The sequence below is a fragment of the Galeopterus variegatus genome, unplaced genomic scaffold, assembly GCF_000696425.1.
Source record: "Galeopterus variegatus unplaced genomic scaffold, G_variegatus-3.0.2 Scaffold7256, whole genome shotgun sequence".
Taxonomy (NCBI): Eukaryota; Metazoa; Chordata; class Mammalia; order Dermoptera; family Cynocephalidae; genus Galeopterus; species Galeopterus variegatus.
Window position 1 is genome coordinate 50,536 of NW_007733367.1, and position 26,867 is coordinate 77,402.

Consider the following 26,867-nt stretch of genomic DNA (forward strand, 5'->3'; position numbering starts at 1 on the left):
GTGTCGCTCCCACGCCTCGCTCAGCCAGTGAATGGGAACCGGTCTGTATGTGGGATCCGAACCCTCGGGCGGGAGCGCCGCCGCGCTTCCCAAGCGGCGCACTTATCCAGTGCGCCACCGGGCCGGCCCAAGGGTTACATTTTCTTTGAAGGAATTAAGGGAGCAGTCTAAGCAAATAACTGGGTGCAGAGTATTTTAATTATAGGGAACAGAAAGCACAAAAGTGGGAGTTTACTTAAGGAATAGTAAAGAGGACAGAGTGGCTGGAACAATGAACATAAAGGTGAAATTTGTAGGAGATGAGATCAGAAAGAAGTGAGTACATATAGGGCTGTCATGTCACATTTAAGGACTTTGGCTTTAACTCTGAGATCAGAAATCATTGCAGGATTTCAAACTGAGGAGGAACATGTTATAAAAGGCTCACTGCCTACTGGCTTGGTGAAGATAATATTGATAATAACTAACAAATGCTGACCACTTATGTGCTAGGTACTTTTGTAAGCACTTTACCTTAAATGACTCATTCTGAGAAAGGCTGCCAGGTTGTTTTATTTCATGGGTGCCATTCACACCTGAGTCTGTGTGCTCATTGTTACCTGGAGTTGTGCAGTGCACATGCTTTGTGGCTCTACTGGGTGGTCCTGCACCTGAGAATGGATGAATTCTTTCTGGGGGAGAATAGAATGAAGGATTATGCCCTGAGCCATGAAAGAAACTCAGGAAATTAGGAGTAAGAAAGTCTGAGAGAGGAGGGAGCATTGTGATCAGGGAGATTTAGTGTCAAAAACTGTAGATTTATGATTAGTACTCAGAAGAAAAACCACTGGATTTGGCATGAAGATCATTGGTGACCTTAGGTTCATGTTAAGACATGCTGGTTTAGAAACTCTTATTTTTGGTGTTAAGGCATTGGGAAACTGAGATTTTCTATGTGTTGTTCAAAAGACAAGTTCATAGATATTATTTAAAACAGAGTATCTTATATAAAAGAAGACTTGTTAATGCCTATCTTGCAGTGTTGGTTGTGATTAGTATAGACATTTTCTTATGGTATTCATGAATATTCTGTATTAAGATGAGTGCTTAATACTCTCAATACAAACTTAAAATTTCATATATATGTGGAACTTCTCAAGGCTTTGTTTTATTTTTTAAAATACATTATTATTCTTGTTACATGTCTAATATTGGTAGACATTTTTCTACATGAAAAAATTTTGTTTTTACTAACTCTAATTCCTTGAAGTTTATGATGATTACTATCGATTTATAAATCTTTTAAAGAGTATTAAGTACTTAATACATCCTCAGCATTTTAAGGATGCTTGAGGGTATGTGGATTCCATGAAAGAATTATTGCTGAACTATTCTTTGAACAAGTGTGGTGGAGAAGGGAAGGAGAGACAACATTATGTCTTCTCTTATGGCATCCTTTATCCTTGTCTGCCTTAAACTCTTTCTGACACATATACCTTTATGGAGGGAGTGGGAAGGGAAGTATCATGTGTTATATATTTACATTTGTATTTCTTAAATATTTTTCTGTCATTTTGCTTTTTTTATTGCTTCCTCTGCCATTTCCCTTTGCAAAAATTTCCTAACCTCAATTGATATCTTTTATATTACCTAATTTGATACAGTTTTTATGCATAATACTAGTATATTCCATGCTCATTTCAATGCCACAATAATTATTTGGAAAATATTCAAAGGTGTTAACATGGTATACTGAAAAGTTCTTTAGGTTTGGATTTAGATAGATGTCATTTCAAAACTCAAGTCTACTATTAGCTGTGTAATTTTGGGCAATTTTGTAAATTTGCTAAAGCTAAATAATAGTAGTACTTCCATTTGAAAAGATAGTTAGGAGGATGTTTTAGGATTAGTAAAGTGCTTATCATAGTACCTGGCATATAATAAGTGCTCAGTAAATACTGGCTGATAATTAGAATTGATAGGACAGTATTCTTAATAATTCATTTTGTTTCTTTTATTGCCCTTTTGTATGCATAACCTCAGTAAAATGAACAGCAAAAAGAAAATATTGAACATTTAGTATCTATCACAACATGAATTTTTGTTCTGTGATTTTGTGTGGATTCTCTGAGAATGTCAAGAATTTGGTTAACAACATCCTCATAGGCAAAAGTAGAGTATAAAACTTTTCTGAGCAGGAAAAAAATGTATATTCCCAGATCATACTTGAGGAAATGTAAAAGCTTTCTAGAACAGTTACATTGTGCAGTTGTGTATTTGAAAGTCTCTGAATTCTAGCATTAGTTCTCTGACTGAAATCACCGTAATTTTTAGCAACCACTCTGCATAGGAGAGTGGGATATGCATGGGAAATTTTTATAAAATTACATAAAGTACTTGAAGCGCCGTGTTTTACATTTCAGATTTATTAAGTATTTAAAATACATGTAAAAATTTGGCATGTAGTCATGATTTATTAAAATATTCTAATGGCTCTTGAACACTAAAATGATAGCTGTTATATAGTATGAAAAATAACACTCTGAACTCTATTTGGGAAAACCAGAACAGTTACATTGAAAAGCAAATTAAATTAATTTTAGAATTTCATTTGGTTTTACCAAGAAAAACCAAGCATAAGAATTTGTTATTCTGTGATTTAGAGTTATATATTCAAATCATAATTATTTTTAAAAATCAAATTTGTTTTTTGATTATATAATTGAAGATATCCTTTATAAAGCTCCCTAGCTATGTGAGGAATTATTTTTCTTTCCTAAGTTACTATTTTTCTTTTAAACTTTTTGAGCATTTCTGTATTACTTTGCCTTCATACCTCTGTTGATTAAGATGTTAATAATGTGAAAAAGTTAATTTTGAGGTAACAGGTGTTTTGTTTGTTTGTTTTTCCTCCTTTTGTAAGCTGTTTGAACTGCTGGGACCTGAAGGACTTGAACTTATTGAGAAGCTCCTCCAGAACAGAATTACAATTGTGGATAAATTTCTTAATTCTTCAAATGAGAAGTTTCAAGTTCTTCAGGGTAAGAAAGTATGCAGTAGTAATAGTAGTTTAAAGGACAGATTTATTGGTTAGTGATTCTTTTTAATGTAATTACACTTGCTATATCCTTTGGTCTATTATGTAACTTACTGATACCATTCTGTTAAGTAGATATGACCTATTGTCAAATCTTAAATCAATAAAAGCAAACGAATATAAGTGTCCTAAATAGGAGGGTATTATGGTGGTGTTTGGGTATGGCATTTTTTTTGTAAATGATTAAACCACTTAGAATAGACAATTTTTTTAAAAAAGCAAATATGCAAATACATTTATTGCTTCCTATGGGCCAATATTATAATTTCTCCCTAGCGTTTTTTTTTTTGAAAATTTACAAATCTGTAGTATATGTACAAGAATAACACAATGAACACTTGTATACCTTTCATGTAAATTCACCAGTCATTAACATTTTGCTCCCACTAGTGTCCCTTTCTCCACGCACAGACATGCACACGCACACCCCTACTTTTTAAATTTTTCTGAACAGTGACAGAAAGTTACAGACATCATGATACTTCACCTATAAAATCTTTAGGATGCATTTAAGAACGACAGTCTCCTACTTAACTGCAGTTTGTCACACTTAGCAAAATGAATGCTTATAGTGTCATGTATTACATATATTTAAAAACCCCAGAAAAATTAGGTAGAGTTGGCTAGGAAGCCAAAATGATAAAAAATGCTTGACTTATCATTAACACATTGATGACAAACTCAATGAACAAAATCAAAAAGGAAATGAAATTTTTAACCTTTACCCAAATGTATCTTATCCGCCTTACACATGGTTTGGGATTTTTAAAAAATACGTGTGCATGAGAAATTAGGCATGCTTCATTAAACTATTCAACATCTATCCTTCTTCTATGTAAGTTATCTCATCTCTTCCTTACTTTTATGATTAAGCCACTAAAAGAAAAGGATAAAAAACCAGCCTTGATTTAAATTCAAATTTCCTTACAGATTTCCTTTATTACTTATGGTTTCCCTTGATTACTGATAAATATTCTCAGAAGCGTAGAGTTGTTTGGAGATTGTTCTATTTTACTATATTGATTTCACAAACTTTGTTCTATTAGGATAACTTCTTAGAAACAACACACTTTTTAACTCAAAGCAAATGTTAAATTTGAATTATTAAAAAATATATATTTGAGCCATCAGTCGGCCCTAGAATGTTTTCTGTTGTTCTCAAACTGCTTTTACTCTTTTATTTCATGCTGGATCGTTATCAATGTTGCTACTATATAAGAATAATAATTATAGTATAGAAAATTTGGGGCATTTAAACAAATGGGTTTGAATTTTTTTATAAGGACTGTGATAAGCTGACATCAGCATATTTTCAAAGTTTTTTTTTGGTAGGCTTTTTGGTGTACATACGTTAAATATTTTCCTTAAACTTCTTCGGGGTGAGGGTAGGTAAAGAAATACCTTCTCTCTTGAAGAAGAGAATCTTTAGACTCTTGCTACTTTATTGTTGTTCCCATTCATTTATATCTTTTGATATATATTTTAATAATCTTTCAAAATTCACTCATAACTACGAAATTATATTTGTACTCTTTCTTAAGCTACCTTAGTATGGTAAATCATTAACCATGTACCATACTTTTCTTTGTTCTCTAAAATCACTGTCTTATAGCTCTGGCTCCTTTTCATTTAGCATTTTCTAGTTTTTATACTGATTTTTTTGTCTTTTAATCCATATACACATCTACCCTACTTCATCTCTGTTCTTATAACCAGGAAATAACAGGTGGGTGGGAAGTGAGTGGATACAGTACCTCTAAGTTGAGGATAGTTGTGAATTAATTTTATTTTCAGGGTTGACATGGAGATTGTTTAGTACAGGATATGTCATAAAATCAAAATTAAGTTAGTTCATACTGACAAGGGATGGTGTTCTGAGTGGTCATACAAGAATTTTCCATCGTGATCACATTCTAAAAGTTGCAAGATTCCACATTGTTCTTCAGTAAAATTTTGTGTTAGAATGATCATCAGGGTTATTTATTTCATTTCTACTTTCAGTCAATCTCTACATTTAGCCTAATCCAGCAAGGAGATCTATACATTTAAACATTTGCTACTTGACAACTTGAGTTTTAAAATAGTCTATTATATTCAGTCTTCCAGAATTCCAGTATATTCTGATTGAGACCTTATAAAGCTTTCAATGAGGTAGACGTATTTTCTTCTTATAATTTTAATTTCCTTATTTGGATGATCAAGAGTATGTGCAATAGTATTTTGTTACTATTACAATTGCTTAAAATGTTAATGACATTAGCATAGTGTTTAGTACATTACCCAAACTATTTACAGTTTCACACTTAAAATAACATTCATTTCTGATAATAAGAACATGGCATTGTTCACATTTTTAAACATTGTGCTTAATATCTGTGTTTCTGATTGTGTGACTTTGCAGACAATTTAACTTTTCTTTTAGTTCAGAGTACATGTGAAAACTGTCAGAATGCTGATTCTTTTTCTGACACTAAAAGTTACTTAATTATAAATTCAGTTATTATAATAGATGTATAAGACTTAGTAAGGTGTGTAAGACTCACTTAGGAAAATAATTTTTCAGAACTATACACTTTAGTCCTACTATAGATGGAATTGTGTCTCATTTCATATTTTTGAGACATACTTTCCTTTTTGAGGTTCACAAAGCCATTATGAAGGGTGGTTATTTCCTGTGATTAAGAATAAAATGACTTATTTAAAATCATGAAGCAGTGACAAATGTCTGAGAATTGTGAAGATTTGACTCAAAATGAATTTGAAAGCTCATATTCCCATCTTGATACCGTTTAATTCCTTCCTTGCTCTATATTGTATCTTGGAATTTAATAAAATAACTGACACTGTGCTTCATCAGAATACGGACCAAGTTTCATCTTCATTGTCTCCTTAGCCTAGCAGCAGTGCCCGGAATCTAGTAGGTCCTCAGTACAAAAATGCTTATTGACTTGGTTTGCTTTCACTGGACATTCCTTTCAGTTCCTTTAGGGCTACAGTAAGCCAAGATACTACTACTCGGAAAGATTTAATTAAACACACAAAAAAATAATCCTGTTGGAAGAAAATTTTTCCTGAGTATTGGGTTGACCAAACCAAGGACCTAAATTGCACTGTATAAACACTGAGTTTTGATTGACCTGGATCCCCTTAATGGTTCTGGCCTTCTTCGATTTTTTTAACTGTATTTCCATGAAGAAGTGGACCATACTCTTGCTTTATTTGCCGAGGTCATCATCTAAGTATGTCCCGGGATAATGTTAATAAATTTTATTTCCTGTATAAATACGTAGAAACATATGTACAACTTAACAGAGTAAGGCTTATTACATAGAGAAAAGTGACATCTAATATGTAAGTATGTTTTATTGTTATATTAACAGTAAATGCTTATTAGCATTGATAATTATAATATTTGTTAAAATTATATAAACAAATTATTTCAAAATTATTAAATTGAATTTTAAGGTTTCTGATGTTATTTATGTATAAGACTTTATAATGTTAGTAGCATTCAAGTGTTGTTTGTAGGAAGAAAATATTGCTCACTTTTCTTAAGTGACTATGTAATATCATTTAGATACTGTGATTTAAAGAAAACCTCCTTTAAGGGTATAATTGAATATACCAACTTTAAAAAATGAATTGTTAGAGCATTGTGCAATAATAAATTATGTTTTGATGAGAGGAAAAAAATGGTTTTTGTGAAGATTAAATCATGTTGAGATTTGTAAAACATTATGTTTCTTAAATTTACTTTGTAGACAATTGCAAAAAAATTTTAGGAGAAAATGCTAAACCCAATTATGGTTGTCAAGTCACTATTCAGTCTGAACAAGAAAAGCAGTTAATGAAGCAATATCGCCGTGAAGAAAAAAGAATTGCCAGACGAGAAAAAAGGGCTGGAGAAGATTTAGAAGTTTCAGAAGGACTTATGAGCTTTGATCCCAAGGAATTACGGATACACAGGTAATAAAAGCCAGAAGCTGAAAAATGCTTGTGTTATAATTGCTATTTTTATGTATCATTATAATTTTTTAGTTTAGTTTTAGTAACTTAGGTGATTCTTACTTCTAGTCAGAATTGTATTATATAAAAACCTAATTTTCTGGGATAAAAAGCAATGACTTGCTTAATTAGAATATTCTTGGTTGCTTTCACATAGGTGAGAGTTTTAGATTATAGAGTTAAGCTATTTTTAGGTGCTTTGCACACCCCAGTAGGTTAAGATTTATAGAGCCTACATAAATTTATTTTTAGACTTTTGTTTTCTTTCCTAGCATAATGATAATTTTTGCATGTTGTTATTTAGAAGTGAGAGGAGGAAAATGAAATAAAGGCAGTGTTGCACTTGCTTCTTTAAATATTGAAACCCATTTTTAAAAAGCAATTTATACCTTGTTAAGCATCTTTGGATTGTGAAATAATAAAATTATAAATAAAGGATGTTAAGTCAAACTTATTGGATGGTGTTATCTATAAATAGTGTCTAAAAATGTGCTGAAACCTACTTGGTTCTCCAGAAAATTTCAGGATTGCTACTGTCTTCTTTTGTGTAGTTTAATTTTTCTCTTTTATAATGGAAGGGTACTCAAAGTAATTATTATAATGACTTTGTTTTAGTATATACTTTGCATTTCAAGTTAAGGATTTTAAATTTGGCCTATTATTTTTGTATTTACAGAGAGCAGGCACTTCTGAATGCTAGAAGTGTTCCAATTCTGAGCAGACAGAGAGACATGGACATTGAAAAAATACGTTATCCCCATGTTTATGATTCCCAGGCTGAAGCCATGAAAACATCAGCATTCATTGCTGGTGCAAAGGTATGTCATTGATATATAACCAGTTTTAGATAATATACCTATTCTGAGAAAATGACATGTAGATTTTCCCTGCTTCCTTTGTGAGTCTAGTACTAGTTGACTAGACTGTGCTAAATTGTAATTAAAAATATTTGGGAAAATGACAAAAGGCAGTGTATGTGAAGGTCCTGACACATAGTACACAGAGTAGGTATTCAGAACATACTTGTTCACCTCCCTTTCATTATTTTTGCAATTTGTATTTTTGAGTTTTATTAGTTGTATCTTTGAATAAACTTTACACTTTATATTGCACATTTTCCTAGTTATGTGAGTACATTTGTATTCAGTAATACCACCAATTAATGTATACTTTAAGATTCATCAACATACTGTGGCCTGAATGCTTCATGTGTGTGTGGTTTTTTACATTTGTTTGTTTAATTAAGTTTGTTTTCTTTTAAATTAGCTAAAGTTATTTATCAGTGCTATGTTATAAAACCAGTAATGTTTTCTCTCTCTCTCTTTCTCTTTAATTGAAAAATTTTTACCAAAGCATTTGTTTTATTTTTCATTATTATTGGATTTTTATTTTTCATTATTATTGGATTTTTATTTTTGATGTTTATAGATGATTTTACCAGAAGGAATCCAAAGAGAAAATAACAAGCTTTATGAAGAAGTAAAGATTCCCTACAGTGAACCAATGCCAGTTGGCTTTGAGGAAAAGCCAGTTTATATCCAAGACTTAGATGAGGTGAGATGAGCCTTTTATAAAGTTGATATTTTTGAGGCTTGGTACATTATAAATCGGTATGTACTGGAAAAATTATTTTTAAAAATTAGTAGTCAGCTAATATAGTACAGAGGCATATATAGTTGGCTATTAAACAGATATATCAGAGGAGTTTAAATTTAAAAAAAAATGTGTGTACATACATTCTTTTATACATTGAACATATTTATGTATTTTTTTGTATATATATATTTATTTCATGTTTATTTTGGTTATTTCAGCTAATTTTTTGGTTTAACTTATGTAAGCTGACTTAAATAAAATGTTTTAAAGGAATCATGTATTGTATTGATATATCAAATGGCCAACCTATAATAGAATAATTTTTTTGAGGGTTGGATGGACCAAATTCTATAGTATTTTGTTTATTTTCCTTCAATTTTTAAATTTTGAATAATTACAAACCTATGGAAAAGTTGCATGAAATAGTACTATCTATATACCTTTTGCTTAGATTCACTATTTGTTAAAATTTTGCCACTTTTGTTTAATCTCAAAATAAAATCTTTCTTAATTTAGCTTAAAGTGTACACATCATTTAAAGCTAATTTTTTCATCATCAAAATGAAGTTGCTGGATTTTTTTCATATGTAAGTTATACAAAGTCATTCAGAAATAATGATACAGGTAAGCAAGAAGAACAGCGTAAAGCAGCATAAAGAATACTCACAGCTGACTGAAATTAACTCCATTCTGTACATATGTGTGTGTATCTATTTTCTTTTACAAAATGAAGTTACATCATATGTATTGGTATGTGTATGTGTTTGTATATATGCACACACATGCATACATCTTTTTGTGTCAATATACATATTTCTGCACCATCATTTTTTAAATCACCACACAGTATCCTATTTTATGCCTTTATTTGTTTTAAACCAATTCCTAAGTGTTATAATTTTGTTTTCTACAATAATTTAAATTTTATTTATTTTTTTGTGGCTGACAAGTACAGGAACTAAACCCTAGACTTTGGTTTTATCAGCACCATGTTCTAACTAACTGAGCCAACTTGCTGGCCCTACACTAAATTTTTATAGTAAAAGATGATTCTCATTATGTCTCGTATTAGTGGTTTTCATGTTGTGCATCAGAATTAACTGAAGAACTTTTTAAAAATCCTAATGCCTTGGCCCCTAATTAAACCATAATCTCTTGGGAGGAGTCCAGATATCAGTATTTTGAAGATGATTTTTGAAGCTTTTAGGTGATTCCAAAATACAGCCAAGACTGAGAGCCTGTAGAATTAAGCAGTTATACTATAATTTTTTAAAACCTTACCAATCATTGTAAACAGTATCATCATTGGGAATTACTTAGTTTTATATTATATATTAAATCTTTACATTTTTCATATAAAACATCATTGACATTTGTCATCTATAATAATAAATGAATCGGGCTTCTTATTTTTCTGTTATACTTTTTTGTAAATAAATATTTTTATCATTTTAATTTGGATTATAGGAGTACAAAAGTTTTTCTGAATGGGCTAATTCCATCCACAACCTTAATGTACCTTTGCCTATAACCTAATATATTTACAGATTCTGTGGATTAGGATGTGGATATCTTTGGGGGATCCTTATTCTCTCTACCACACATGATGTGGATAATCACAGTTTGTTTATTCACCCATTAAAGGACATTTATTTTGTTTACAGTTTTTGGCAATTATGAGTTGTATTAGTCTGCACAGCCTGCCTTAACAAAATACCACAGACTAGGTGGCTTAAACAATGGAAATTTATTTTCTTACAGTTCTGGAGGCTAGAAGTCACAGATCAGAGTGGTGCCTGCAGATTCAGTTTCTGCTGAGGGCCCTCTTCCTGGTTTGTAGACAGTCACCTTCTGCCTTCTTCCTGTGTCCCACATACCCTCTTTTCTGTGTTTGTGTGAAGAGAGACATCTGGTGTCTTCTTTTTTCTATAAGGATACCAGCCCAATGGGATTAGGACTCCAGTCTTATGACCTCTTTTAACCTTAATTACCTCCCTAAAAGTCCTGTCTCCATATGCAGTTGCACTGGGGTTAGGGCTTCAACATGAATTTGACAGGACACAATTCTGCCTATAACGTGGATAAAGCTGTCATAAACGTTAGTGTACAGTTTTTTTTGTGAAGATAAGTTTTTATTTCTTTGTGCTTAACACCCAGGAATGCATTTTCTAGGTCATACTGTAGTTGTGTGTTTAGTTTTTAAAGAAACTACATAACTGTTTTCGAGAGTGACCGTACTATTTTATATTTCCACCAGCAATCCAGCATGATCTAGTTTTTCACATACTAACCAGCATTCAGTGTTTACACTATTTATTTTTATTTTAACCATTTATATTTCTATTTTTATGTATTATTTATATTTTTATTTTAGCTATTCTGATTATGTGTAGTGATTTCTCATTGTAGTTTTAATTTCCATTTTTATAATGGCTAACAATAATTGGGGAATAATACATTCAAATGCAATGCATTATAAGTAAATAAGTAAATTATTTGCTGTCAAGCCACTTTAGATAACAATCCTGCCAGATGTCATAAGCTTGAATAGTAATACATATCTCAGGAGAAAATATAGATGTGAACAAAATGTCAGATAGTTTAATAGATGCTTCTCTTGACTTAGTTTTTGTTTATACTATGTAGGCTCTTTTATGTATCAAAAAAAGTGCTATGGAACATGGTAGGTGGTGTCTTTCTTTTTTCACTGAGCTCATAATTACCTGCCATTCCTTAATTGACCTAAGGAACTATAGATAAAATGCTTTTCTGTCTTTTCCTTGACTACATGTCACATTGGATAAATTTGTTCTGTCTTCTCAAATTACTTCTGTAATTTGATTAAAAAGTTAAGAAAAAATTTTTAATTATTAAATGATGTGCAAAAATATTGTTAATGTCATTTAAAGTGTTTTGTACTTTCTTAAAACACTTTTTTAGAATAATCTAAAAATTTTAAATGGGTATCTGGATTAGTCAGTAGTCACTCAGTTGGAAGTTACAGAAATCAGTCAGAGCAACTGAATAAGAAAATTTATTGGCTTTTCTAACTGGACTGTCCAGGAGTAAAACTGCCTATATGTACACCTTGAATATGTAGGTTCAATAATGTTATAAGGTCTTTTCCTCTGTCTTTATCTATTTCTCTCTTTGTTTTCTACTTTTTTCCTCTTTCCTTCCCTCTTTTTCCCTCTCTTTCACACTTGGAGGAGGCATGAGGGAGTTGAAAATCTATACAAGGTAATGTTTATAATCATGGATTATGAAAGCTAACTTTGTAAAAGCGAAAGCAAGAGCAAGAGGCTGATGTCTTCAGGAGAATTCAAAACTGATGAGAATTTGACACGCCAGTGTACATGTTACCTTTGCCATAAACTTTGTTCATTTGTTTGTTTTGGTAGTGCTGGAAAAAATCTAACAAATATAGAAGCAAACAAAAGTGGAATTCTCATGGTTCAGATTGCCGGGTGAGGGTAGGCCTGTATCAAGGACAATTAAAATTTGTAAAAATGATTAGAAATTTGATTTGTGCTACATTTGTATTTCCTTTCTCTTGAAATTTATAAAATCAGCTAAGATTTCTGTCAATGTGAAAAAAATCAACTCACTTTTTTGTTTTAACCTTTATATTTTCTGTTACTGTTTCTTGATCTTACCTCTTAAAAAGGCAGTGATTCAGTGTTATGGTTCTGATGAAACTGATGACATACTTGACAGTATAATAAGCGGTCTTGTGGGATGCTTTAGGAAAAGGCTTTTTATTTGTGATCATGTCCACATGTTAGTGACATTTTATCCTCTTCAAAATGATCTCATGAAAAAGATCCATGCTCTGAAGTGTTTTCTGGATGCTTTAACTTTCTCGCCTTCATGATTTGATTGGATCAAAATATGTCAATAAACTCTGTAGCTTTAAGATTCCCTTAGGTTCAGAGATCAAAGTAAAACAAAAGGAAAAGTTATACTTTTTATACTTACTCTATTTGAGTTTTTCCACATTTGTCAGTCCTAAGATAACCACACATGTCAGTAATTATGACTGTTTCTTTAGTTTCTGTCAATTAATTGGACACTATTCTAGCTGTCTTATTATGGTGACTGATGTTTAGGTCTTCCTGATCTTGTATGGTAGCATCCCATACTACTCCATGTGTTTTTAATGAAAGAATAGCAAAATAGCATAAATGAACATAGAAATAATTTATTTAATAAAGATAATTTTCAAAAATATCAGTAAGGAAATGAAAAGAAAAAAAAGTTTTACGTTTTATTATTTTACCTAGTTTATGAACTGACATCCTGCTCCAAGTCAAATTACAATTTTCTCGTGCAACTAAAGTTAAAGTTTCTGTTTTAGTCTGTATTCTCAGGTCAGCTGTTAAGTACAAGTTTTTTAAAAGTTTGTCTTATTTTTTCATTCTAAATGGGATGAACTTGTTAGGTGGCGCTGAACAAAACAACATTGGAGGAAAGTATGTATTAAATTCTTAAAAGTACTGTACCTAAGTAAGGAATTATAGGTGCACTTTATATTTAATGGAAATATAAATTTTCTTATTATTTCAGATGTATAAATAATTAGACTATATAAGCAGTTTTTCAAAAATAATTGATTTATGGCACTAGTTTTGTGATCATTTGAATAGTTCTAGAGGAGTAAATATCAGAGTTTGTTAATTATAAAATGTTGGGAGAAAATCAGAAGTAGATGTTTTAACCAAAAAAAACTTTACATTTAAAGATTAACATAATTTCAACTCCCCTTGTTGAAAACAAATCATTAATATCTATTATGTAGCAGAATATTTGTTTTATGAAATATGCCCAAATATTGGTACTTGTTTGTATGAAGACTTAGTGTATTCATAGGAAGTGTACTGGTTTCTAGATATATTAAACACAGTAAGTCACAAGCACAAATCATAGTCAGAACTGACAAGACCTATATTGTGATGATGACTTCTTGTGATTTAGTTTTTGTATCACTTGGAATACTTTTGGCTGCAAGTAACAGAAAACCTAATCATAAAACAATAAAGAAAATATATTATTTCAGATAACAAAAAGATGTAAGAAAGATAAGTAGTCCAAGTTGGTTCATTCATTTGCTGTCAGTGATATCAGAACATCTTTCTGTGCTCCTATCATTATTTTGGCTTTTCCTCAGACTAACTCTCAAAGCTATTGTTAGGGTCACTGTTCAAAGAAAGAAAGTTTAATAAAGAAATGGGGACTGCCTTTTTCTTGTGTCTATTTTAAGAGTGAGGAAATCTTCCAAAATTTGAGGGAAGTGAGATTATTATAACTGGCTTAGTTAAACACATGATTTTGTGAAAGAGGGCAAATTACCCAGAAAAATATTAAGTGGTTAGAAAAAAACAAAGTGGGACAGTGGTTGTGTGTAGACAATCAGCATTGTCTGCCATAGGATGTTATTGTATATATTTTATTATTGATAAACATAGTTGTAGTTTTTATTACAGCTAAGGCTGCAATAGAGTATAGTCATCAACCTTAATTTTCTTTGTAAAAGAGATTATTTAATGTGAAGTATAAATCAGTTTTTTACTCTTTGATCTACTATTTGTTGTTTATTTTAGTGTTTTCTAGTAGTTGTTTTAGAGTTTATAGGATGCATATCTTTGAGTTGCCACAGGCTACCTTCATGTGTATCACTCCAAGTATAGTATCAGTATCTTACAGCACTTTTCCACTTCTAACCTCCTGGCCTTTGTGTTATCGTTGTCATACATTTCACTTCTACATCTGTTATAAACCCCACAATACATTGTTGTTCTTTTTGCTAGAAGCAGTCTCCTTAAGATGTATAAGTAATAAAGTTTTTTATACTTGCACACCTATGTAGTACTCTTTATTCCTTCGCGTAGGTTGAGATTTCCATTTCGTGTAGTACAGGTCTGCTGGTGATGAATTCTTTCAGCTTTGTATGTCTGAAAAAGTTTTCATTTTTTTCTTTGTTTTTGAAAGATATTTTTGTTCTATATAGAATTCTTGGTCAACGGTTTTTTTTCTTTGGTACTTAAAGATGTTGCTGCATTGTCTTCTTGCTTATGTTGTATCTGAGAGCAAGTATGGTGTCAGTCTTCGTTTATAGTAGTGTGTCTTTTTCTTCTGATTGGTTTTTTAAAAAATCTTGTCTTTATCACTGGTTATAGGCGATTTGATTATCTTTCTATTGCTATATAAGGAATTGCCACAATTTTGTTATTTAAAATATCCACTTATTATCTTATAGTTCTAGAGGTCAGATTTGGGTGGACTTGACTGGGTTTTCTGTTCAGGGTCTCACAAGGGTGAAGTCATTGTGTTGGCCAGGCTGACCTTTCATCTTAGAAGCTCTGGAGAAGGATTCCCTTCCAAGCTCATTTACATTGTTGGCCGAATCTGTTTCCATGCAGTTTCAAGATTGAGGTTCTTATTTCCTTGCTCTCTGTCAGTTGTGGGCCCTTCTCAGCTCCTAAAGGCTGCCCATATTTCTTGGCATGTGACTCCCTACATCTCCAAAGCCAGCAAAGGAGTATCTAATCCTTTGTGTGCTCCAAATCTCTCACTTCTTCTGGTAGCTGAAAAAACTCTGATTTTAATGGATTCATGTAATTAGGTCAGGCCCATTCACATTCTTCCTATTTATAGGGCAACTGTTCCATATAGCATAACCTAATGACAGGAGTAAAATCCATCATATTCTCAGTTGTGGGATTTATGCAGGATGTGTATACTGTGGGGTGGTGGCAAGGAAGGAGATCTTGAAACCCATCCTAGGCTTACCACTGCCTTGGTGTGGTTTCCTTCAAGGTTTTTATGCTTGGCATTGGTTGGGAAACTTATATCTATGGGTTTATATTTTTCACCATCAAATGTGGAGAATTTCTAGCTATTACTTTTTTCGAAAATTTTCTGCCCCATTTCCCTTTTCAGAAACTCTAATCACGGGTATTTTAGGGTTCCTTAAGTTGTCACACAGTTCACAGATGTTATATTAAAAATTTGGGGGGTCGTTTTTTCTGTTCATGTTTTCCATCCAAAGATGGTTTCTATTAACTTGTCTTCATATTTTCTAATCATTTTTCCTGCATTTTCTGAAATACTGTTAATCTGATCCCTTGTTTGTTTTTTTTTTATCTCAGACCTTGAAGTTTTTATCTTTGATTTGTGTTCTTTTAATATCTTCGAGGTGTCTACTTACCATGCACAATCATTTCTATAGCTCAGGGTCAGCAAACTTTTTCTGTGTAGAGGCAGATAGTAAATATTTTAGGCTGTATGGACCACATAGTGTCTGCATTCCATAGTCATTATTGTCATTTTTATTAAGCAATCCCTTAAAAATGTAATAACCATTCTTAGCTTACAGGCTATAAAAAAAAAAAACAAACAAAAACAGGTCTCTGACCAGGTATGGTTCATAGGTCAGAGTTTGCTGACCCTTGCTCTAGCTTCTTGAACAGTTTATCATTTGTGTCATTTCAATTGATCAGTTTTTCTTATTCTTCTTATGTATCATAACATTGGGGCCTATGGATTGATTGATTAGAATCATAGCAAAAAATTAATATTCTAGGAACTTAAATAAACTGCTTCAGAAGAAAGAGATAAATAAATAGACTATTGTTTCAAAAGCAGTGAAAATTAATAGGTCGGAAACTGAGTGTTTATAAGTTCTTTTAAGTGATGTGATTACATTTCTAGGAAAATTACTTTAAAAAAATAGATTTGAGCTATTAGAACTTCTTTTTCTCTATAAAAGTTTCATTTTCTTTGTGTCTTTGTAGATACCCTTTTAGTAATTAATGCATTATGAATGTAAAATAGGACATGTCCCATAGGAGATGTGTGTAAGTTATATATTCTTCTCTTTTTTTTATCTTAAATGTATTAAGTAGATTTAAAATATTACAAAATAAGGTTTTTCAAGCTAACTCCAGGCACTTCCTTCCTAATTTCTTCGATAATGTTGTTATGTATTTTAGTTCTATCTTGTTATAGTTTTTACACCAGATAATATTGTTATTATTTTATAGTCAATAGTTATTTGGGTTTAACTTTATATTTTGTCCATTGTTTTTAAATTCTGTCCAATGACTTCATATTCTTTCACTTTTCATTTTCTGAATTTTGTTTAGTGAGAAAGTGGTACTGGCAGAAATCTCTTAATTTTTGTTGATGTAAATTGTCTTTATTTTACCATTATTCTTGAAAGATATTTTTGCTGATAATGTAATTCTAAGTTCACAGTTATTTTCTCTCAGCACATTAAGATAATATTCTGTCATCTTCCACTTTTCATTTTTGCTTTCAAGAAGAAAGAAAAAAAGGAATTTACATTTTTCATGCACCTATAACTTTGTAGATATTGTTAGATATTATAAAAGAAAAAAATTTAAAAAGAGATACAAGGTGCTTCCCTTGCCTTCATTGAGCTTGCCAACATAGTTGGGGAGGTAAGAAGGCATCTGTTTTGACTATTTACCAACAATATACTATGAAATGCGTTAAGTACAAAATCAGTGGTTCTAATTCAATGTAATCTTATATAGATGGCAGGTGGATTAATGCGGGCTATAGATATTAATGAAGACAACTTGTTTCTTGAATGCTTGGTCTGGAGGCATTGGACTCTATGTGAAACACTGACAATGAACCTAACAACTTTTTAAAAAAAACATAAAGTTGGCATGGGATGTACAGAGAAAGGAACAGTTCCTGATTTCAGGCTGAGAATTTTGTGTAGACCAGGCATAAATTATTAGAGATTATGTCTTGTTCATGTCACTTTTTATAGAATCTTCAAAATTAATTTTTGTTATAAAAGCTTGTTCACTGTCAGAAGGGCCATTTTTTTATGTATTAGAGTATTATTTAAAGTATTACTGTGGAAACCGTATGGAAAATCATTAAAAATTCTCAGCCTCCCCTCAGAACTAATTAGGAATTTTGATGCAGTCTGTTACTTCTGAAAAGCATTTTTTTGATACTATATTATCCTCTGTTTGGGGGGGGGGGTCAATAAATGTTTAATATGTAAAAAAATTTGATCCATTGAATAGGCTTTCTTATAAAGTTATAAATATGAGATTTTTATTTTGAACTTCTTGCAATTGTTTAAATTATATGATTAGAAAGTAATGGTTACTTATTATGAAAGTGCACTAAAGTTAAAAATTATGAAATCCCTAAGTCTTATTTGAGGAGAAATACTATCTGTATTTCCTCTTCTAAGTAAGAATTAGTTTTATCTGAATGCCCTAAACCTTTTCAAGAATTTCAGTACTGTAAAGTCTACTGGGAATACCTGCAAACAGCTTACTAGGAAAAGGGCACCACCTGCTTGAATAATACCTGCTAAACTACAGAGAGAGTTATAACTAACATCTGCCTCTAGCTAGGAGTAAAGTTACCAAACAAAATAACTTTTTTTACAACCTATACTTTATTGATTTTATAGCAAGAAATTAGAACAGGGAAGATTAAAAGCTTAAAGACATATTGAGCTGTCCCAGAATGATAATTTTAGAATTTGAGTGAATTCAGAAGTCTGAAATTTAGGTAAATTTAATTTGTAATGTGGGAATTTCAAATTGCTTTAGAAATGGGTTTAGTCCATATGTTTCAATATATCTATGTGTTGTGATTATACAGGCCTATTACAATAAACCGAAATATTTGGTATAATTGTGTTGTCGTTTATAGATTTCCTTCTTGTTATTTTACTCTGGAAATATGTATGGATTGGTTATCAGTCATCAGTAATCATTTCTTGAACCCGTAATGGATGCATGGCATTGTGCTAGGGGACATGGTAGTTATACACAGGTTTAGAACTATGATCCTACCTTTAAGGAACTTGCCATGCAGTTAGGCAGGTAGAGCTGATTCACCATTTGCACATTTTGAGATATGAACCAAGTTATATAATGCCTCTGAGTTTCAGTTTCCTCCTCAGTCTGTTTATTTTGTTGGTTACATGAGGTAACACACAGATACTGTACAGCATTTTAGGTGATCTACAAATTCCCAGCCTGAGGAATGCTTATATAAACTCTTCCTCTGGTTAATTTCTCACATTGAGTTTTGCTTTTTAATCTGGGCACACTTTGATCCTTTCTATAAAGAATAATTGATAGGTGGAATTATTTTGTTATAAATAACTTTTAAATTCCTCAAAGGTGAATATTGAAGTTAGAAGACAGCTTTAAATTAATAAAGATAAAGCAAAGGAACTCATGTTTCTTTAGTTAATACTATGCATTTCATTAGCTACATTATATTGCATTATTTAACTTAATCTCCTTATATAAACCCTGAGAGAGAGCAAGAGGTTTAGAGAGGGCAAGTTTAAATTTGATACAGTGGTGCACATGTCAAAGAGTGACTAAGTAAACATAGGTTGCCGTGTTTTACATTCTCAACAAGCTCTTACATTCTTGATCAATTTCAGAGTTGTAGGAAGATAATACTTATGTAATTTGGGGTAATTTTAAACGTATTAGAGAATTAGTATATATACGAAATTCGATGAATTCTTAAGCAGTTGGTACAATATCATGTTCTATTACATAACTTTCATGATTTCTTTCCTTAAATGTTTTGCATATCCCTTCAAATCTTTACATAATCATACAAGAAGTTCAAGCAGAACATATTTTGTGTAGAGACCTCCCCTCTTATTAAACTGCTTCCTGCTAATTCGATACAAGTTTTAAACAAAAGTTTTTCTAAGTAAAAGGTACTCTTCCAGAGTAGATTGTGTTAAATTATTAAAAAATAAATGAATCAGAAAACCTAACCACAATGTTGGAGGTGGGTAGGGAAAGTTAGGATAATAGTTCTCAATCTTGGTTGTGCTTGATAGTCACTTGGGGTCCAGGAAACCTACAGATTACTGTTCCCCCCACCGCCACCCACCCCTCAGTAAATGAATGAAAATCTCAAGGGTTGAATCCTGGAAATCCGTCATTTTTGAAAACACCTGCAGCTCCTACTCTGTATGAGGAACCTATTCGCTAAAGCACTGGCCTCCTTGCACATCCTCAGCTGAGCTCCACTCCAGCCATCTGTGACTAGGTCCTTCCCCTACTTTTTTGAGTTGCGGGTTCATTGTATTTAAAACCTATATATTGTGAGCTTCGGATCTCATAATATATGGGGAAATAGTCAACTGGATTTTAAATTGCTTCCTTAAATTTAAAGGTAAGATGATCAACATAAATATAAATGACTTCCCCATCTCTCCTCTACACTCCCTCCTTCCCTCACTCCCTCTCTCATTTTGTTGCTTTTCTTCAATTGTTCTTTAGGTTTTTTTGTTGATGATGTCTCTTTTGAAGCTAGGTATGTGTATAATTTGAATACTGTAGAATATACTCTATAGTTTACTCTATAGATTTCGTCAAATATGTAGTCATTTAAATATCAACACAATCAAGAAATAGAAGATTTTCATCATCTCAAATAGTTTCTTACTGCCTCTTTGTACTTAACTCCTCCTAAACACTCCCAGTCCCTGTAAACTACTGATCTGTTAATTTCTCCTCTGGTTTTGATTTTTCCAAAATTTCATATAAGAATCATGTAAGTTACTTTTATAATGCTTATATAGGTAACATATATGAGTATAATACAGGTGTCATATGAGTATTTCTGTCACTTAGCATGGTATATTTGAGATTCATCCATATTATCCCATGCATCTGTACTTTGTCATGTTTATGGCTGAAAAATATTTTATTTTGTGGATGAACTACAGTTTGCCCATTCTCCATTTAGCTTGTTTCCAGTTTTTGCTGATTATAAATTAAAGTGCTATAAGTATTCATGTACAGATTTTTGTTTGAACATATATGTTCCTTTCCATAGAGTAAATAACTAGGAGAGGGATTGCTAAATTGTATAGTAAATATGCATATATTTATCTTAATAGAAACTGACAAACTGTTTTCCAAAGTGAATGGACCATTTTGTATTTCCACAAGCAATGTATGAGCATTACAGTTACTTTACATTTTCATCAGTGCTTACTATTATCAGTCTTTTTCATTTTAGACATTCTACTTAGGTCTGTAGTAGTACTTCATTGTGGTTTTAATTTGCATTTCTCTAGTGATTAATAACATTGAGCATCTTTTCATGTGCTTGTGATTCCTCTCTGTGAAGTTTCTGGTTATTTTGTCCAGTTTTAAATTGGGTGATGTGTTTTCTTATTGACTTTTGAGAGTTTTTTATATATTCTGAATGCAGTTTGTTTTCAGATAAGTATTTATAATATTTTCTCCCATCTGTGGATTGTCTTTTTATTTCACAAAATGTGTCTTTATCACAGCAAATGTCTTTGTATTGTCAAAGTCCATTTTATAAATTTCTTTTAAAATTGGTTTAGCTTTTTTTGTCATATCAAAGAAATTTTTGCCTTATTAAGATTTTCCCCATCAATTCCTTTTAAACTTTTAACTCTTAAGATTTAATCCATTTTGAATCAGTTCTTATATATTGTGAAAGGTATGGGTCAGTTTTTTTGTTTGTTTGTTTTGTTTTTTGTCATAGATATCCAATTTTTCAGGCATCATTTGTTGAAAAAACTTCTTTTTCCATTGAATTGTTTTTGCATCTTTGTTAAAAACCAATTGACCATATATGTGTGATTCTGTTTTTAGCTCCCTACATGTCTGTCCTTTCCCACACTGGATTACTGCAGCTCTATAGTAAATCTCGAAAACAGGTATTAGCAGTCTTTCATCTTTTTTTCCCTGATGAAACAGTTTTGGCTATTTTATCTCTTTGATTTTTCATATAAACTTTTAGAATTGTGTTATTTTCTATAAAATTTTCTGCTGGGATTTTAATTGGGAGTCCTTGAATCTGTAGATCAATTTGGTGATGGTTTCAATCTTAATATCAAACCATACAACCCATGAAGATTATATACTTCTACATTTGTTTAAATATTCTTTGATTTTTCTCATGTTTAATTTATAATTTTCAACATATGTTTTGCACATGTTTTATTAGGTTTATAACTATGTATTTCAGGTTTATGTTTTCTATATTTATTTAAAATTTTACATTCAATTGTTCATTGCTAGTACAGAGAAATACAAGGGGAAATAAGTTGCTTGTCAGAAGGCAAATCTTACAAGATGAAGTCTTATATAACATGAAAAAATCATGTGAGTGACAACCTTATGGAGTGACAACCATATTCTGTTGGTTAGAAACAAGTCACAAATCCCACCACACTCGAGGGAAAGGGCTTAATCAAGGGCATGAACACTAGAAAGCAGAATAATCTGGGATCATTTGGGATCACCTTAGGGTCTGTTGACTGCTTAAAATCTTCTTTTGCATATTTACGTTTCTAAACCATTTAAAATTGATGCTTCAATATGATGTGAAGTAAGGATATGAATTCATTTTTTTCTATACAGATAATTAGTTACCTTAGCACCATTTTTGACCCATTTTTGATCTTCAGTTTCATACCTGTCAGAAATCAAGTTTTATATGTGTGTGTATGAACTCTTTTTTTGTATTTCTCCCTTTGCCAATATCATATGCATTGTCTTAATTACCACATCTTTATAATAAATATTGATATCTGCTAGGTCATGTCCCTCCAACACCATCAGCAATTTGTCTTTGACAGTCTTATATTTTGTACTTCTATATAAATTTTGAAATACCTTGCAAATTCCTTAAAAAGTTTTGTTGGTATTTTGAATTAAAAGTGGAATTCTATGAATTAATATGAGAAGAATTTATATCCATGTTACTGAGATATCTTAGCTGTTATGAAGAATATTTTATTTACTTAAGTCTTACGTAATGTTTTTCAATAAACTGTAGCAAAAACTATAGTTTTTTCAATAAACCATAGCAATACAGGTTTTGCATCTTTTTTTGTTAGATTTATTCTGAGGCATCATATAATTTCTGGTTACTACTATAATTGTTTTTAAAATTATAGATTTAGTGTTTAGCTGCTATATAAAATACGTTTTTTTTCTTATGTTGATCTTATATCCACTTACTTTGCTAAAGTCTTATTACTGCCACTAAATTTGCTTCTAGAATCTTTTGAGCTTTTTTGTAGATAGTTATATCATCTGTGAATAATGGTTGCTGTGTTTTTTGCTTTCTGATCTTTATATCTTTTATTTCTTCTTATTTGTATTGACCAAGACCTCCAGAATGTTGAATAAAAGTGATGTTTCACCGATTTTATCCAAAATTTGATCTTGAAGTTGGAAGTTGTTTCCATTTATACTTTCATCCTGCCATTGATAAGATGATGCATGAGGTCCTGTTTATGTGTATTCTGGTACTTGTATTTTTCCTTTCTGTATAAATTCATTTTATATACATTTTGATGTTTTCCTCTTTGCTCTTATTGAAATCTTTTTTTACCTCAACTTAAAAGAAAATATTTTTGATTACTCTTTTGGAATCAAGGTATCTGATTTAAAGATATTAATTGTGTTTCCCTCTGTAGAATTAAAAAAACAAAAGAAAACACTACTTGAGGTTATCTTTCAAATCAAAGATTTGAATTTTTTAAGAGAGCAAAAGATTTGGTGAAAATATTTCACATTCAAATAAAAATGTCACATTCAAGTAATGACATTAATTTATTTTCAAAAAATAAACTGGAAATTATTTATTTTCTTAAATTTGTTTAAAATATTAGAAATTTGAAAAGTATCAATTTAAATAGGTATTTCTAAATTTCTGTTCTTCGGGAAATACCAAGTTTCGAAACGCACATGCACACACGCACATTTGCTTATTTAACTGATCATTCTAAATAAGTCATTAATACTTTCATTTATATTACATATGTTCTTTATATGATATTATTTAAATTCATTGAATTCTTGACTTGAAATCATAATTATTCAGATATCATGAGATTAAATGCTAGTGGAAATAGTCTTTAATCTTCAAAATAAATCTATTGAGGATTCTACTGATAATGACTTTGTTTAAGGAGATGTATATTTAAAATGACATCCCTGTTTTATTAGTCTTGGTAATTTTAAAATCATATGTGTTATATACATATTAAATTAAGAAATTACCTGTAATTCGATATCTGTAACATTTTGCAGACTTTACGATATAAGTGCCTAAATACTTTACCCTTTTTAAAGATTTCAAACAAGCTAATGGAAGTAACTTAAAGGTTAAAATCAGAGCTGAAAGCAATTATTACCATGAATGCCAGACAAGAAACTGAAAAATAACATTTTCATTTTGGGATTCAACAGAATTTGACAGACTCTTTTGTTTCTATTTTATTGCCATGATTTTAGAAGTGCAGCTGTTTATCAGAAAGCAGGTCCTACAGTTTGGGCCAAGAAGACTGTTTATAATATCAAATAATTTTAAGCTTCAACACCTTTAAGCTACAAAACTTAAAATGACATCCTGGAGGGATACTTATGTACACATAGCCAGTATGAGTTCATCTCTCTTATGAAAATAATATATTAACTTCATAGAAAATACCAGGTTTTTAGCCTCCAATTTTACTTCTGCTTTAAGCCTGTGAAGTTTGTTTACTTAATTATAATACTAGTTTGTAAAACCATCCCTCACTTATTATGGTGGTTCTGTCTAAAGACAAGCAAACTAAACCTAGCCAAATGAAACCCACAACTGAGGTTAAACTATATCTTATACTGTCTTCTTGTTCACTGTATATGTGACTTGTTGTCACAGCACCTTAGTGAAGGTGTTTTAGGGTGACATCTGACACGTTGAGTTATTGTTAAAGGTGTGCTGGTGAAAACTTGAATGTGCAATGCTGATGATTTATCAGTGGAGCTTGTGAATGTGTAGCCAAAGTTTTGTCTGTCTTTTAAAACTCCCCTTGAGAACTTTGTTTTCTTTCAGTTTTCCTCAGCGTAAAGCATCCCTCTTCTGGGAATAAGGAGGGCACCTTACCCCTCCCAGAAAAGGTTATTGCTCCTCTCTGACTCCTATTATACCTTAAGTTCTTGTTAAACATGCTGTTACTATTGTATGTTTTTTGTTCCTAGTGTTTTTTCTCCAAGGGCAGTAGTAGTTGTTTATCATTTTATCATTAGAAAATATAGTATATTTAGAAAGCCATCTGTTTATTTAGCTGACTTTTATTTCGGTTTGTTTTTTTGGATGGACTGTTTGCTTTTTGGATGGACTGTTTAATAGTGGACTGTTTTCAGTTTGAGAGAGTTTTTAGGAATTGACACCTATAGGCATTGTGAGTATTTTTGGTTAGTATTTTAGATGGTATAAATGCATTCAGTTAAGTAACATAAAACGATTATGAATTATGCACTGTAATTCCTAATTATTTTAGCTGGGATTTCTTATCGCTTTCTTCATATGTAGTAAAATTTGGTTCACTTTTATTTTAGAAAATAGCTAACTTGATTTTCACAAAATCTTATAATCTCAATTCCTTCGAAGATTTAATAGATTACTCTCTTGAGGTGTTTTGTTACTAAAACTTAATTTCCTCTACCTAGCTCATCTGATTCAAAATGTATTATTATCATGAAACATTAAAACACATGACTCTTCAAGAAAGAGAAAACAATAGTGGCCATGGACTGTCTTTCATGTCTCTTAACAAAATTCAGTAATTTTTCAGTGGATTTCCAAGGAGTACAGCTTAGAAATTTGATGTTTTGTAAAGATGTAGGACTTTTTATATCACATAATGAAAAAGAGGTAAATCAGTTATTTTGTATTACTATAAAAGCATTAGATATTTACATCTGTAAATAAATAAAATATTGTTACTTTTCATACATTAAGGCAATACAAAATAGGCCTCCTTTTATTTGTTTATTCATAAGAAATATTTTTATCTAAGTAGAAAAATATTTTTGCGGAGCTGGTTATAAAATCTGTTCGTTACCAAAATATGTAATATCTAAAATGTAATATCTGAATTTATAAAATAGAAAATGAAAGTTTCTTTATAAACCCAACTTCAGTAGAATAATTTGGTATATCTTTCCAGAGTGTTTTTTTGTATTAATAAGTTATATTTAATTAGTTCTGTTACTGTTTTTGGCATGCTTTTCTTTACTTTTAGACATATTTTTCTATACACACATATATCTTCTTCATTCTATTTAACTACTGTAATTCATTCTATTTAACTACTGTAATTCATGGAGAATATGTCATGAATTACTTATCCCAATTCCCTATTTATGGACATTTTTTAGATCTGTATTTTTCTTAAGTAAATTATGTTATCTCAAGCATCTTTGTGCTTATTTATATAGTCGACATTCTTGTTCAGTCATTTCACTTGGATACATTTTTTGACCTGGAATTTTTAGGTTAAATGATATGTGCACATTTATAATGTCAATCATATACAGGTGATATATATGAAGGTGTAAACATTACCAAGAACAATTTTTAAAACAAATCTTCAGCATTCAGATTAATAAAAGAAATTTTACTGTCATTCTGTTTTGCATTTATTTGATTATAGTAGAGTCAGTATTTTCATTAACTTTGTATTTTGATATTTAGTTACCTGGTTAAAAAATCAGTATTAGGAATAAAAAAATCAGCATTAGGAATGAAAGTGTAAAGTAATGAAATCAATAAGCTTCACAAGTTTTTAACTCGGACTTTTAATTTGGACTTTGGTGTTAGATACCTGATTTCTAATCCTTGCTCTGCCACTTACTGGCTTTTTATTCTTGGGCAAGTTCTTTAAACTCTCCATGCCCCAGTTTCCATATTTAATGAAGGACTATAAAAAGACCTACCCCATAGGTTTTCTGTGAATGTTAAATGACATAATCCACTTAAAGCATTTAAAACAAAGCCTAATATTTACTAAGTGCTCAGTAAGAATGGTAGCTACCTAGATTAGTGAACAATTCACTTATCAACTTAAAAGGAAACACATATGAGTACTTCAAAAACTTCATGGAAAGATTTGTATTGTATTTTTTTTTTTAATTTTGTCAATATACAATGTGGTTGATTATTATGGCCCATCACTGAAACCTCCCTCCCTCCTCCCTCTCCCCCCTCCCACCCAAGAATGTCCTTTCCGTTTGCTTGTTGTAACACCTTCAATAAAAATTGTAGTTGTTATATCTTCTTCCCCTCCCCCCCATTTTTTCTTTGTGTGTGTGTGTGTGTGTGTGTGTGTGTG

At 31.1% G+C, this 26,867-nt stretch overlaps 1 protein-coding gene across 1 annotated transcript in view; it reads left to right on the forward strand.

Moving 5' to 3' along the window:
- The window catches only part of LOC103607224 (activating signal cointegrator 1 complex subunit 3-like), a gene marked incomplete at its 3' end in the record, with an annotated part of 94,088 nt that overhangs the window by 47,668 nt on the left and 19,553 nt on the right, over positions 1-26,867 (forward strand). The window contains exons 4-7 of the mRNA XM_008591753.1: positions 2,903-3,020; positions 6,838-7,042; positions 7,758-7,899; positions 8,510-8,635. Of these exons, the coding sequence (XP_008589975.1) occupies positions 2,903-3,020; positions 6,838-7,042; positions 7,758-7,899; positions 8,510-8,635 (591 nt within the window). The remainder of the gene's footprint in view (positions 1-2,902; positions 3,021-6,837; positions 7,043-7,757; positions 7,900-8,509; positions 8,636-26,867) is intronic.